General features: G+C 40.3%; 2 protein-coding genes across 3 annotated transcripts in view; one reads left to right on the forward strand and one right to left on the reverse strand.

Moving 5' to 3' along the window:
* The window catches only part of LOC137290588 (uncharacterized), a 67,359-nt gene that overhangs the window by 7,320 nt on the left and 43,310 nt on the right, over window positions 1–16,729 (reverse strand). For both annotated transcript variants that reach the window (XM_067821630.1, XM_067821631.1), the window contains 4 exons: window positions 2,949–3,025; window positions 2,615–2,866; window positions 840–1,012; window positions 121–349 (listed from right to left, as the gene is read on the reverse strand). In XM_067821630.1, coding sequence (XP_067677731.1) covers window positions 121–349; window positions 840–1,012; window positions 2,615–2,866; window positions 2,949–3,025 — 731 coding nt within the window. The remainder of the gene's footprint in view (window positions 1–120; window positions 350–839; window positions 1,013–2,614; window positions 2,867–2,948; window positions 3,026–16,729) is intronic.
* Window positions 10,971–13,153, forward strand: LOC137290591 (putative ankyrin repeat protein RF_0381). The gene has a single exon (XM_067821633.1). It carries the CDS (start codon window positions 10,971–10,973, stop codon window positions 12,339–12,341), a length of 1,371 nt encoding a protein of 456 aa, XP_067677734.1. The 3' UTR covers window positions 12,342–13,153.

Genomic DNA, 16,729 nt, shown 5'->3' on the forward strand with positions numbered 1-16,729 from the left:
GAGACTGATATCCTGCTTTAATAAGGTCCAAAGACTACAGTGCAATGTCATAAAGTTCCTGACAACACTTCTCCACACCCAACTCTAGCCACCCCACCCCCAAAAAATAGTTCCTCTGACCGTAGTGTCCTTGTGGCGACAGCTGACTTGGGTCGTCTCTTCATGCTGTCAGGGAGGCCGTCCTTCCACCCAGGGGTGTGGCCAGACTTGGGGCGCTTCAACTGCTGCTCCCAGTACAGGTCCCGCCCTCCTGCCATCCAGTAGTCCGCCCGGTGGATGTGTAGCCTGCTGGAGGGTGGGTCACCTGTCAGGGCAGGGGATGTTGGTCTCTGTGGGGGTGGTTGTTTAGCTGTAAGAGATATGGTGGTTCAAGTAGCATGTCACTGTGACACTGTACCAGCACTTTTCGATCATAAACCAGAAGTTTGAAACAAGGGAGGAACTGGCCGAGTTTACATCATCATATTCATTTCCATGGAATGGTAAAACATTAATTATATTTCACCACACACACAATAATAAGGGAAGTATGTGACTGAGTTATTGTCTGTAATAAATCTGCAGTAAATTCAATGTCTTTAATGTATTCAGTTTTCAAACACTCTTCCCAGTTTTCAGTTTGAACCTCACAAGACACACTGTAAGCCCCATCAATATATTCCAGTCATATCAGGCCAGTTTATAAAGACTCTTGTCCAGGCAAATCAATGGCTAATAGCATGAGCAGCAATCAAGATGTCTGGGCATGACAGTCAGTCTAGATACACATCAAATATATTGGAAATTACAATCTGCCTAGACTCATGTTGAGGTCTGTCGTTATGCTGCAATGTTCCCACCTGTGGGTGTGGAGGGAACCGATGCCCGTTTCTTCCACACTTCTGTTCGAGCTCTTTGAAAGTCTGTGTTGAAGCCACTCTCTGGCCGGCTGGCCGGTTGGGCAGACACGAAGTACCGATAGGCGTCCACTGCACTGAATGGGCGACTACTCCTCCCAGGTGTGGTTTTCTTGCTGTAGACATGATAGCTGACATGTTAACAAGAGATGCTATAGATGGAAACTAAATGAACCCTACATCTTAAAGAAGGTTGTCATACTTCTCCTGTAATTACAAGGAAAAGTTCAACACAAAGGACAATGTTGTCACTGGATCTATGCGCTAGTTTACTTAATCCCACAGTGAATCGATCATGACTTGAGGTAAATATAACTCTGCATCAATAAAATGTCAAAACACAGTCCTACAATGTGCTCTGGTGCAAACCATATGCAACAAAAGAGAGTGTGGATTCAGCTCAGTCAGGGTTCCTGAAAGGTTTAAGAAATGCAAGTGTGGCTACAGAGTGCTCAAGTTTACACAAAGACAACCATGGTATCACCTACAGAAGCACAAGCATGTACAGTTGATTTCAAGATCATGCAAAGTGCTACACATGTACAGACTTGAAGGAGAAAGTCCTACTTGCTGTGTTACACAAAGTGTGCCCTCCGCAACATTATCCCAAACTTCCCCGACAGAAAGAAAACATGACAAAATACTGATCTGCTGCTATGTCAACATCCTCAAAGACAATTACATAGCTGCACAGGAAATGAAACATTTCACTGGGGCTACTTTATACAATCTGGCCATTTTGCACCATATACTCTGAAGTTATCCAAGAGGCAACCAGGAATATCACATAGTAAAAAGGAAGGATATCAACATCTCTTGCTTAAGAAAAGAAGTGAAATGATCCAACACGTATAATGACATCATCCAGTATTACAAGTATTTAATCTGACACCTCAGAGAGAGAGAGAGACATTCCAGCAAAGACAAGACCAGTCACTGCTGGAAAATAAACCTCTTGGTATTCTGATGAGATCTGAGCAGCCAAGCAGGAGTCCCATAGCAATATAGATAGCAGTACAAAACCTTGTTTACAGTACTTCACCAGATGCATGTCAGTAAGTGGGGAATCAGCAATAACACTGCATACAAATATGGACAAGCACAATCTCAGCGATGTCCTGCAATCAGCCCATAAGGGTAGTCATGCCACAGGAAACAGCTTTGCTACCTGTGCAAACTGACCCACCGTTTTAACCAGATTCTACGGAAATCTTGGATGTGTTAGTAACCAACACAAAGCACCACAGCTTACCTAAAGTCAGTAAGTATTGATGGAGTGAGATCAAAGAGGGGGAAAGTGAAATATGGAGTGCCCCAAGAGTGAGAATCACACACCTCATTGTTGACAAAAGATTGAAGACAACAAACCTCCTAAAATTAAATGACAAAATGAAAGTAGTGATCATTAGTTCCAAACTAAAGCAGCCCAACTTCTACATCCCAATGTGTTGCCTGGGAACAGCAGTGTTGAACCAAGCAGTCTCAGGACTGTAGGCATGATCACTGATTCACCATTCAGTTTGAGAAACCAAGTGAATGTGAAAGGTGCAACTGCTTCTCTTCAACAGTTGAAAACATCTTAAAAATAGTAATATGACTGAGTGATCTCCGACTGTAAGTATATTACGTATCATTATAACAATAACTATTTACAATAGACCATGTATCAATTCTAAAAGAACATATTTAGAGGCATTTACATCTGCCCTGATACAGACCTGTGGACACTGTTGGTGATCCCCTTCCGTAGCTTCCCCTGAGCTCTTATCCCCCTCTCCCTCCCTGTGCTGGGTTCACTGTCCCCTTCCAGCACACTGGGCAGCTGTACCTCAAATTGAACAGGGGGAGGCAACTCTGATGCTGGCCTGTTGTAGTTGTCACCCTTAGATGAAGAAGAGGGTGACTTGGAGCTGTCCACATGAAGAGACTTTAACTCTGGCTCCTCGTCTGAATGAAAGTCTGGATCTGATCTGAAAAGGAAATTAATGGTTGATAAAAACTGTCAAATTCCTCCAGGTTCAAATGTGTGAATTGAAAGGGTGAGCTACAAACCTGTTGTGCTGTCTGTCTGCAGCTGATGGGTGAGAGTGTCCGTCTATCTGCACCAGCAGGGACCCTTGGACAGAACCCTAGGTGACAGAAACAACTGTTGAATGAGGCGGGTTTAACATAATTAGACGATTTGCACAGATACTTTCCAGTTAGATTTATCATTGACACATAAGCATTTTCAAGTAAGTGTCACAATACCGAATCAGTCGAGATAACTCACAGCATCAAAAGTGAAACAACACAATACAATTGAATAGAAGCATCCTGACGTAATACAGTGTATTGTGTCTCCTTTCACATCATACTATGGACCTTTCACCATCATCTGTGGGTGTCACTGATGAGTCATTGCCCAGAAAGTTCAACATTTAAAACACCCCACAAATTCAAAGATTCCCTCATATCCACAGAAAACACAGGCTGCTCTTTTCCTGATACTACAATAAACCCAAACAACTCCAACTGCATGAGATGAGTTTGTGTATTCCTGAAAACCACATCCAAATATGTTTAATCATATACCATTTATGGCAACTTCAGGTATTCAGTTAAAGCATACAAAGCTTCTCATGAGATGTAACTGAAAATTTTAATATAAATGGTATATTTATATACATATCCTATCTTACAGTATGCACTTCTATCTCTTGATTCGACACACTGAGTGGAACGATGTAAACTTTTCTCTCTCTAGGCCTCTCTTGTCAATCCAACCAACGCTCTGTACTGTCTTCATTATATGACTCTTCCCAACTCTCATGCAAGGCATGCAACAGGCGTCCCCAACTAAACACGTGACGTGCCCCCACTCCCAGTCCCGGAGTTGGACTCATGTCATGTCATCATGTCAGGATGAGGAACCTCAGGTGAATCTGCTGTCTCTCGCTCTGGAAGTATGGCCATGAAATCCCTGGCACAGTTCTGGATGGGAAGGGTTGGACCACGGAGTCCTTCTCTCAGTAATGGAAGCCTGTAGCTGAGATTCTAAAGCTTAAGTAACTCCACAGAGACTTGCAATTGTGTGTCTTGGTCCATCTTCAATGCAACATCTGCAATCATGCCTCTGAACAAGGATTTTGCAGACTACGGTTGCCAAAAGAGTTCCGTCTTGATCCTATCCTCCAAGGATGCTAAATTCAATGGACGAACATGTAACCAAGAAAGTGTGACAGCTGATCAAGGACAACTTGAAACTGATCCAGGATAAGGGCCATACCACCTCCACTGAAACAACAATCACGTCAACCGCCGAAGTAATACCATTACTGGACAGTGTGATGAATAGCCATATTCAAATGTGACAACTCACTGTCCTCAACTAAGAGAGCCGAGCAAGTCCTCTTACCACAAAATGACCGAATGTCCTCTACAGCCAATGCCTGAAGCAACAGCCAATGCCTGGCATTCATGTGAGTGAGATGCTACTAAAGAAATCTAAGTGATGACAGACCATCTTTAATCCATTTAAAATGCTGTCGCTGGTCCCACACACAGCCAGATCGGGGGGGAGTAAAATTCTCTTGTGCAGGAGTCGATGACGCTGGAATAATCCTCTTAGAAACTGTAGAACGCAGAGTTCTATAATCCGAACTTTGTTGGTCTGATCTTCTATCAGTAGAACGATGTCTAGAAGGGGATGAACCAGAAGACATGCCCGAGGAGACTCACCGTGGAGAGGTAGTATTGAAACACGAACAATGTTCCCTTGATCTAGAACGAACAGCAACAGATGATCCAGTAGGAGATCGAGGATGATGGAATGAGTGAGCAGAAGAATACGTCCCATGATGGCGTGTAGACGATGTGTGAGTAGGACTTCAAAAACACAACCGATCTAGATGAAGATACATGCTTGTCAGAGCATGAATAAGTCAATGAAGGACATCTCAAAGGTTAAGCAGATCGAACAGATCTTCCGGTGAACAAATCCGCAAAATAATTGGAAGCTGTTGCACGCGACCCAGAATAGGTTGTGTTTGTAGAGGGAAAACATGACTGTAAGATCCAGTGGAGCTAGGTGAAGAGCCAGCACTATATTCAATAGGATGTTGTTTGGTAGAAACCTGTGTCGGCAATAACCGGTTCATCCCATTACAATTCAGTGAGTAGTGTCTTTAAGTGACTGATTCTGCTTAGAAGATGAGTTACTTTGGTTCAGCGTATATGTTCTGGTCGATGAATTAGTTCAGCCTGGTGAATGAGTTTGGCCTGAAGAAAAAGTATGGCTTGGTGAACAAATTTGGTTTGGTGAATGGGTTCAGCTCTGTGAATGAGTTCAAATTGGTATGGGTTCACCTCGGAGGATGAGTTCGGCTTGGTGAATGAGTTTGACTTGGTGAATGAGTTCGGTTCTGTAATCGGTGAAGGAATTTGGTTCTGTGAACTGATTTAGTGCGGTGAATTAGTTTGTCTGGTTTTTATGACTCCGTTTCGGTGAACCATGCTGTGACGATGACTGGACAGAACCATGCTCCGGTGAAGTGAAATTCCCTGTACCGGTAGCTTTGCGGTGAAACAGATGTACTGGGTGGCTGAAGAAGAAACAATCCTAATGTCAAGGAGGACCCCGTCAAAGTAGACAAGCGATATTAAATTGAGGGAAAACAATCCCTGTCGCAGCTGACTGATTGTGGCAAATGTGACTGACTATGACACATGTGCTGAGAGTCATCTGCCATAACATCTGTTGAGTGGGAAATTGCAAGTGATGAGCAAAGATCCTGTTTAGCAATATAATCTTTTGGTAATGGAAGATTAGCGATGACCACAACTCAAGAAGTACTACAAAATGATGGAGACAAAATATGAGCATAAAGCGAATCCAGCAAGTTACGTAAATCTTCAGAAAGATAGGAATACATAAAACCCTCATTCGACAGTGGAGAACGAGACCACCAGGCAGTAACACTGAGCATTTGAATTTCCCCTTCTTGCTGGGACTTGGACCTTCAACTGCCACAAAATGATGAGCCCGATCCATGAAACGTTGAATACTTTTTCTTCTTCTTTTGTTCAGGTTTCCCCATGTTGGCGAGAAAATAACACACGAGTGATGATTTGAAACTAGTCACGTGGTAAGTTGGAGACGTGTGTTGCATTCCTTGCAAGAGAGTTGGGAAGCTGCCTTATAATGAGGATCACATGGAGTGTTGGGCGGATGGACAAGAAAGACCTAGAGAGAAAGAAAAGTTTTACATTGTTCCATTCAGTGTCAAATTAAGAGATAAAAGTACATACCATGAGATAAGACAAGTTTAAAAATTCTTGATATTCAACACTCAAGAGGTTAACAAAAGTCATCTCAGCCCATCCTTGCATGGAGGGTGTTCATTATGTAGGTCACCAACACAATGTGCTTCACATAAACATGCAAAATCATGAACTCAGATTGGTCCTTTTTCATTCTTGATGTGTTGCATATGCAGGGATCTCTACAAAATACTATCCCACCACAACAAATTACAGGAATATGATGCACCCTGTTCGTACAAGATAACAGCATATCTATGAATCTGTTAATGTTGCAAGAGTGTATCTATTCTGAAAAGGTACCACTTTCCATGAACAACTGCTAGAACAGTTACTGGGGCTAGCTGATGGTTAACAACTATATTTTAAACAACTTACTAACTCTGATTACAAGATACTATAAGAACCAGGCTAGATTATAAAGTCATGCAAGATGAACACTGCCTGCTTTACATCAACAACCTGTTGTCAGCAGACACTTAGAAACATGCTGAAACTGCACAAACAAGGTGTCTGTCCCACCCATTCCCATATATATTCATGAGCACACAAACTGTTCTCCCCTGCTCTAAAAGTTTATGGACAAGAAGTAGACCTTTGACAATTTTTTTATGGACACGAACTCCACCCACAGTAAACTTTGAAGTTAAAGATGTTGTTAGAGTGACACTTATCCGCTACTAAGTGCTGTTTTAAGATTTTCGAAAATGTAAGCATTGCATACCTTCACTAATGTAGTTCACTCAGAATTTCATCAATTTAATCATATGAGAGTGAATTTTAAAATGATGAACATGTTTCATTCAGTTTGGATATATACTCACATGCAAAAGTAATGCAAGTCAAGTATGAAGAGTATATTTATGTAATACTATCAACTACACGAAATACAAACAGGGACAGGTAAACGAAAAATTGAGTGAAGACATTTCATGGGCTACATTCATTTTTTGAAAGGTAAAGGGGTTGACATGAACCGATCTCGCTAGTGTTGACCAGAAACGTGCCTGTCTTGTCGAAGGGTAGTGACCCTTGGACGACTGCTATGAGGAAGATCATCTATCGTCTGTGTAGATAGATGCTGGAGACAGTAAATAACGGTTATGATAACGTCAAAATGACGGGCAACATTTTAGACAGATACTTCAACTTCCAAACATCCAATAGCCTGGTTTCTTTCAAACCAGGTAAAATCTGGCATTGTTGAACAAAGAGTGATAGACCCAACTTTTATGCAGTCTTATAACCACCAATGGTGGCGACAATTCATGCATGTTCGATTTCACGAGAAGTGTGTGTTCATTGGTATGGTGTATTTTGGTGTTTCCTTCTATTGATGTGTTTTTACTCAGGCCTTCCAAAACGCAACAAAAATTATTGATAAAGTCACTATGTTTCACTATATGCTGAAAACTCATATCATTTTAGGGTTCCGAGTTTGTTCCCTGTTTGAATAAAAACTTATGTTTCTTATGTGTGTGAGTATATAAGAAAAGAGTGAGTTAGTGTGTTTAGTTTTACACCGCACTCAACATTATTCCAGCTATATGGCGCAAGTCTGTAAATAATCGAGTCTGGACCACACAATCCAGTGATCAACAACATGACCATCGATCTGCGCAATTGGGAACCAATGACATGAGTTAACCAAGTCAGCGAGTCTGACCACCAGATCCCGTTAGTCACCTCTTACGACAAGCATAGTCGCTGTTTATGGCAAGCATGGGTTGCTGAAGGCCTATTCTACCCCATGACCTTCACGGGTATATAAGAAACGAACTCATGGTAGATTGCATTCAATTATGAAATGGCAAGTGCACAGTTAAATCAGCGATTTCTTCCTACTTCTCTTGGTGGAAGATACCTGTGTGTCGGTGGATTTATATAACAAGTGTCCAAGTAGACATAAAAGTAAGCATCTTGTCATAGCCTAATGTCAACATGTTACTAGGAAAGATATTAAAGTCAAATAGATATACATATATCAGATACAGTGATGTGTATGACCATGCTTTGCATATCATTTGATGAGATTTTGTTAGCAATATTAATGATTTATATATAACAGTAGCAAAAGAATGTGTGAAAATAAATAATAAATCAAAATTAATTGTCATTTCACCTACAGGTCGTTGTCCTGTGCAGATACCGTTTTAACAGACTCCCATAATATCCCATCCCATGTGATGACAGGGATAACTGACATCTCACTGTCTCTATCTCCATGACGAAAACAACTCTCTCCTATCTAGTTCAAAGATTTCAATATTTCAATCTGTGTAAGAATACACAGGACATAGACAGGGTTGGCAAATAAGCCCATGTATTTATCAGTCGCAGTCCTGTATGCGCCCTAGAGCTGACTGCTGTAGATTTGTCAGTGTTGTTGAAACAAAAGTCTTTGAGCTACAATAAACAACACTTTATCTGAGTGCAATACATATAGATTGTCTAGTGTTATATAATGGGTGTTGAGGTAGCCTTGAATTTAAACTGTTTGTTTGTCATGCAGAATGCCTGGGCTCCATTTCGCAAATTAGTTTGATGTGTCTGTCTCAGTTTCAGCATAAGGACTGAAGTCTCCAGCGTTGATACTATGAAAAATATAGAGGCTTTGTTTGAGATTGCAGATTCATGCCGAAGTTGTGTTCAGAATAGATATATTCACCAGCAGTTGGTTTAAGCCCATGAACAAGGTAAGTTGTGTAGAATGTTGGTGATAAAGGGGATGGAGCTTAGTTCTGGTGATGTCACTTCCTGGCAGATGAAGCTAGAGATCCTCAAAATCAAAATGATCTGACAGGCAGCTTTCACTAAAACATGCAGATCATGAATTTGCCCAGTTATCTTCAGAGGCTAATGAACAACAGTGCAGATACACAATACATTTTTTACATCCAAGTCAAAACAGTGTTTCTTTGAATCTGACCCCGTTATTGCCTATGGTGAAAAAGACTGTCAGAAGAACATTAATCACAGGACACAAGAAGAATCATTACCACTTCACGGACTGAAGTATACATGAATATTACTATACAGTGACAGATCCCTCAACAGGGAGATTACTCCCCTAACATAATTTACAAGTCATTGACTGAAATTGACAACTGACTCCAAAATGCATTAAGCAAAGCTAAGATTGATTCAATCAGAGCCAATTCTTAAGGCGATGTCAACTAGAAATAAGAACATAAGCATAGTGTGGCTATTCATAACTTTGATAAGCTTCATAAACATCAATAAGGAAATTAGCAACACAGCAACTTAACTTCCATCTGAAATAGGAATGTGGGTTATTGTCGACGTCTATGTCACTCAATAGGGACAAAGACAGACGAGTAATTAAAAATCAATCAAAACTAGTCTTCCGCTGCCGAATTTATTGATCAAGGTCTCAGATTACTTAATCCCTGTCCTATGAAGAGTCAACACAGCAATCACAGGGTATCTGATCACCGCTGCAATGGGTGTGTGTGAAATTAGTGTGATATTGACAACCATGGTGGCACAGTGAAACCACGACGACCATTGTGGTACCTTACAGCCCGGCCAAGCAGAACCATACTGACACCAATATCACAACTGCCGCAAACAAAAGTGTAAAGGCATTCTTTTCATGAGAACCACACAAGGGGAAACTTGTCACTTGAGCACACCTTGGAGCGAACTACCAGTTTCTTTTATCTACAATCTTTACAGCGCTTGGTCAAACACGGGGCTGGATTACTGTAAATCCCAACAAACAGACAGTACCTTTCAAAGTCAGGATTTGACATCCACTAACCTAACACTAGGATAATAAATTTGACAATCATATCATCAGTAGCAATTACTTGCAACAGGTCATGAATAATGGAACCAAATTTTCCCACTGCATAAACTGCTGTCAATCTGGATGGATTTTGACCCTTGGATAAATAGCCATCAGCTATATTAGGGAACTAATGTGGCCTGCCATTTGGAGGGACACGCCTGAATCGTGGAAAGGGTGTTTGTGAGTGTGATTTACCTGGCAGGTATGAGCAGACGTGTGGTCATAGAGACAGCAGGTGACAATTATGGAATCGTATGTGCTGTGAAAACCTCCATTGAAATGGCAAATAAAGAATTCTAATACAGCAGGATTGAGCTATTGAGGACAAGTGTCTAATGTGCTGTACACGGCAACACGTCAACACAGGACAATCAAGTGATCTCAAGTCTAGGTGATACTTATGTTGTCTTATACAGATATCATAAATATCTGCCAACAGTTTTATGGATTAAAGTAAAGCTGGTATACATAGCGTCAGAGTCTGTGGAGTTGAGAAGACACAGATGTCCATTACTGAAACAGGGAAATCAACATTATGAAATGTGAAAAGGATTACTGGACAAAGAAGTGTAAGCTCTGTGTTTTCTTAATTTCTGGAGTAAATTTGTGAATGAAAGATTCAACCATGCTACTGAGAAAGGTGACTGATGCAACTCAAGAGGATAGCTGATGACGTTACAGACAGGACACTTATATGGATTGATGTTGCCCCAGACAACTCTCTCAACATCAACATCAGGAGAAATATTCTACCACTGCAGAGCTGGTATACATGTCTTATACAAACATGTCAATATCAAAGAAAATCACTAACTGATCTGGAATCATATCAAATCCTTGTGTGTATACAGGTGTTAATACACAGATTAAGCTCTCAATCATTCAAGATAGTTAATGGGTTATAGTGTACAAACACATATACTTGGAGTAAGTCAATTGTTGTATATCCTGTTCTCAATATGAAGAAATACGACCAGATTGAAAAGTTGGCAGAACAATTTGCCAAACTTATCATCGCAGGAAGTGAGAGTGATATTCGTGAAGCACTGGAGCATTATGGGAAAGACAGCCGTGAACTCTGCTCCACAATTATCAGCAATGGAAATACAGGAATTCACATACTCGCTCAAAGACATAAACCATCACTCATCAAGTTAGTACTGGACAAGGGAGTGGACATAAATGCAAGGAACAATTTCGGTTTCACCCCTTTGTACGTAGCACTGTTCTATGGAAATGTTGAAACTGCCAAATTCCTGATGCGATGTGGTGCAGATGTGAATATGTTGCTGTCCAGGAAATCTCGAACATCTCTCCTCCACAAATTAACTTTTGCAAACAGGCTACAAGCTGTTCAGCTGTTGATCGAATATGGAGCAGACGTCAATGCCAAAGACAGAGAGGAAAGGTCACCTTTACATCTTGTGATGGTTAAAGGAAACACAAAGATGGCCACGCTGCTGATTGACAGTGGATGTGACATTAACTCGGTGGATGAGCAACAGAGGTCTCCCCTTCATACAGCACTCTTGTGCAAGAACACAGAAATGGCCAAGCTTCTGATACATGCAGGAGCAGATGTGACAATTCGGGACAGATGCGGGATGACGCCACTCCATCTGTCAGTGATGGCCAAGTTCATGGACATGGCCAAAATGATCATCAAGAGAAGTACAATGAACATCAACACCAAGGAAAAGCTGCTGGGCCGAACACCTCTCCATTTGGCATGTGCTGACAACAACCTCAAACTTGCGTCACTTCTGCTTGAAAACGGAGCAGATGCAACACTGACAACAAATTTCAGAAAATCTCCTCTCCATTTAACAGCACTGTGTGGTGGAGCAGAGACCACAAATCTGCTTTTGCGATACACAAGCAATATAAACATCCTAACAATAAACAACAAAACCCCTTTGCATATTGCTGTCCAGGAAGAAAATTTCAACGTAGCTCTAATTCTAATTCAAGCAGGTGCAAACATCAACCTTCATGATCTGCATGGTCTGACCGCCCTTCACTACACTGCCCAGTCTGGCAACATGGAGTGTGCAAGACTACTAATGAGATATGGGGCAAATGCAAATGACTCCGACACCCGACAGATGACACCTCTACATATGGCCATCCAGAATGGTCATATTGAAGTAGCAAAGTATCTTATCCGAGCCGGTGCACGTATTACCGTGACAGATGAGGACAACAAAGTGCCATTTGACTATGACGAGACAGGAGAGGTGAAGGCTTCATATGAGAGGATGCAGGCTCGGTTACAGAGGAAACGATCACTAGAGGCAGCTGCTGCAGCAGCAGCTCAGACTATTGGATGATGAGAGCAGGGACGTTGGTAGACCTGCTGGTGTGACAGAATATCAACTACTGTTGATGTTTTAAGGCAATAAGTCTGTTCCATAGAAATACCATAGAAGTACTGTTTTCTTCAGGTAAATTATTTCAATCAGTATTACAACATAGTGAAATCTTTAACTCTTTAACTTATATCATGGGACTATAAAATAATATGATTTTTTCCATGGCTTACTTCAAGCTGAATGCTCATATTAGACCCCAGTGTTGACAATGTAGTTGTTTGGGCTAGTAAAATCAATAAGACACAATTACCAGAAAACAAAATATACTCTGTACAGTAATTTGTGACAACCTGATCTAAAGGAGTCCAACTTAAGTGGTCTTTGTATTGAATCAAAATCAGTTCGTATTAGAAACATAACGAATGATACACTGACAACTGTTTGGCATAAAATATGATTTATTCATTTGTTATTATATTTATTTTGGATATGCTTAAATATTCATACCTTAAAGATTTGCTTGTAAGATAGAAACCTGATTATATAGGAATATATGGATAAAGCCAGTATGTCTCCATGTTGTCAGACTTGAGCTGTTGCTCCAAATGAATAATGTTTGATTTATTGTTTACCCCCACCCCCTAAAAAACCTGTCAACTATTATCATTACATGGATGTGATCCTCCAATGTTTATCTTCTGTTGGGCATCTATATTACCAGCAGTTTTATATAAAACCTCTCACAACTTTTGTTATGTTTATTCATGTACTCCATATGGATGATGAACTGTAAGCATCTGTATATTTACATAATAAATATTCCTCTAAAATGTATTTTTTATTAATTTTTTGTCTGAACATTCTTCTTTCCTGTCTTTAGTCCCAGGAGATAATGTTCATAGAAACAACCATCTAAAGGAAAGTATCTCATCTTAACATAAGCCATGCTTGCTTATAATAGGCTTGTTTACAGGGAAGCAATATTTCGAGGACTGATAAATTAATGAATCTATTTACTTCTCCTGGAGCATGCATTTCATAATGCAAGTTGTTTGGCAAGGTGGAAGCTCAGGGAATAATTTCACATCTATCAAGCAGAACTAACTCACACTTAAAATCAAGTATCAGGTCACTATTGTTTTAAGCTGCTTTTAGCTTTATTACAGCAACAAAACAGTCATTTTCTTACCACACAGGATATTCCTGTCATATTTTCCAACGTAACAATTGGGGAGATGAACCTGGGTATTTGGTGTAATGAGTGAATGATTGAACTTCAAGGCCACCCCACTGCCCTGAATACATGTATCTCTAGTAATAACAAAATAACGTTATTTAAAGGTTGTTTGAATGCTGGCCAAAGTTTAAATACTAGTTTACAACACTTCACATACGCTAACAAAATCACTCCTAGCTTGATTAGTTTTAATATGGTTTGTTATTCTAATAAACACAACATAGCAGCTTGATTAGTGACAGTTTTCATGGACTGTCTGGCTTGAGGTAAGATTAAATATCAATGGATAAAAATGGTCACATGCTGTGTGTTGGAAAGAAAACAGTATATAAAAAATGAATGTACTGTTTGGTGTTGGATGAAAATCTAAAGTTCATATTTAGTTACATCCAACTTCTAACACTTGATCTCAAGACTGCATCAAACATTGCTGACTCCCCACCTATCTCAACTTTCCTGTCTAAGGTTATCACACATTTATGATTGGACAGTCTCATAATAATGTATATATATTTACATTACATATTTAAAAGCACAAAGGTGGTGTAGCATAGTGGAAAAGCATTCGCTTGTTTCACTGAAGGCCTGTGTTTGATGCCCCACATGGTGTGAAGCCCTTTTCTGCTGTCCACAGATGTGATATTGCTGGACTATTGCTAAAAGCAATGTAAAACTGAAATGACTCACTCACAATAGTGATAGAGCCCCCCACCCCCACTGCTGTCACTTATCTCCATCACTTATCTCCATGGCCCACCCTGGTGACCCCCTAATGTCATTAACCTCGACTTGACCTCTTCCACAAATGTGAATTTTGTTGGCACTTACCACACAACAGAGTTTAATTGTACAGCAGGTTCAATAACATGTTATGTGACCAAACCACATGCTTGAATATTTTGTACACACATTACAGCATGCAGCTGTCAATACTAATTATATATCATCTTTAAGTATGTGTGATAAACATGACAGAAGTCCCTGTAAACTAACAGCAAACATGTTGAAAACACAGCTATGTACGTGACATGCACGTGGCATGTGCACTGACACCATGAAATGTACATACAACCCCTCTCACATTCTACTAACCATAATTCCACAGACATGGCAGCTATAAGAGCTCAAACACTGCAAAGACCACGTCTGGATTGCCACCTACAACTTAAGAAGGCAGGTAAACACAATAAGAAATGTACACATGACATGAAGGAATCTGCACCAGGGGTTGATGAACAATAAACTGGTCAATGTCAGTGGTTGAGTGTTTGGGCAAAGACTGGATCGCCCCCACTCCCTTGACAAGTCATGACACACAAGTATAGACAAAGAGGCTTGAAGAGGCCGCCAAAATGAGCAAATGTGTGTCATTGTACAAAGACATGAAATATGATCATACGTGAATTGAACCATCACTTGAAGGACCTGTGATAAGACTTAAAGATAGCTCATTAACCATGCAGAAATACTAAGAACTAAATCTGTATCTCTCTTCCCCTTATGTTGAGTGTTTGTTGCATGACAAGACAGTTAGACTGATCCTAGCTGTAGCATAGACATCTGATCTACAAAGTAAGTCTTTGTTGGTGGAACATACAGGGGAGATCCCATGTCACAAGTAGACCAATTCTTGTTATTGCTGCAGTTGATCACAACAAGGGGGCTCTTCTTTGCCATGTTGTAGTGTGATATGAGTAGTCGGGAGACAGACAACCTTAGCACTACTGGTGCTCCAATTAACAAACACTTACGTCTCTTAACATATATAATTTCACCAAAACAACAAAATCCATTTAAAGCCCAAACGAGCTCGCAGATTCTAAACCTATGGAAATTTGGATTTAATTCACATAGGCTTTTTGCACTACAGAAGGAACTGTGTGGAAGGGAAACTGGTATGGTTCAGGGACTGTGAGACAGACGAGATTGTGTGTCCAGTTACACTGTACTTCTTTCCTTGTCAATCTGTCATCCCTGTCAACTCTGAATATAGAATGAATTAGAATCCAATTCTGATTGTCACTCTCAAGTTTCTCTGTGCGGCTTATTTGACCCTCTCTACTACCTTTGTGACTCTGATCCTGAAACTGTGTGTTTCAGCACAAATACTCAATTAGCATTGTTGTTGTGTGATTATCAACTGATTTGACAAGTCAGTTCTGTATGTACAAATACTTTGTAAAAGTGAATCTGGAAATCAGCCCACACAAATGAATCAGAGGACTTCAGCTGTACATGCATGCCAAAAGTATCAATATCAAATATGGTCAAAGTTTCCGACAAGTTAAATATTTATTACTGACATTAGCATAATTCTGAATCAGTTACAAGATGGACAGTAGACAAAACAAATAGACAGGATAGACAACAATGCGAATGAAAGAGATAGAAATGATAGTAGATAAAACAAATACACTTGAAAGTCAGTAGACAGAACTCATAGACTTCATAGACAGCAGATTAAATTGAAAGACTTGAAACATAATAGATGAAACAGGTAGACAAAACAGATAGAACAGATAGACATGACAGATAGTATGCAACACCAATAGACTTGACAGTAGAAAATACAGACAGACTTGACAGATAGCAGGTAAACAAGATAGACACTATTATAGACAGTATGTAATAGAAATACACTTGATTGATAGTTGATAAAACAGACAGACATGACTGATAGTATATCAGTGTTGCATTCAGGAATTTGAGATTAAGGGGGACATCCCCCTTAACTGTTACAAAAGAGCGGGACCTGACACCAAAAAGGGGGGATCACACACTGACTAATGATATTTATTTACTATAATGCTGAAGCTGTCATAAACATGCTTAAAGGTCACATGCAACGTAAACACAACTTTGCAGATTCTGGTACCTTCCGGTATGCATTTACCGAGACAAATCATAAAAAATGCCAATTCAACCTATAAAGTTGAAAAAAAACGCGATGAAAAAAAAGCCCGCGAAATCGGAGTTCAAACGTTTCACTAAATTCCCCCCAGCGCTGGGGGGAAAACTGGTTTCAACAGCTGTGCTGCGCTGCGTCCATAACGCATGTGGAGTGAATAGGTTCGCAGAGCTTGAAACAGTATGCATGCCCAGCGTGTGAGGTCATGAGCAGTAGTCTAATCTTGGTTGTGTACACAAACAAGTAAATAATCTACTCGTT

Source organism: Haliotis asinina, chromosome 7 (assembly GCF_037392515.1).
Source record: "Haliotis asinina isolate JCU_RB_2024 chromosome 7, JCU_Hal_asi_v2, whole genome shotgun sequence".
NCBI classification, from domain to species: Eukaryota; Metazoa; Mollusca; class Gastropoda; order Lepetellida; family Haliotidae; genus Haliotis; species Haliotis asinina.

Coding starts and splice junctions, on each gene's coding strand:
- LOC137290591 (XM_067821633.1), top strand. CDS start 10,971: ATGAAGAAATACGACCAGATTGAAAAGTTGGCAGAACAATTTGCCAAA.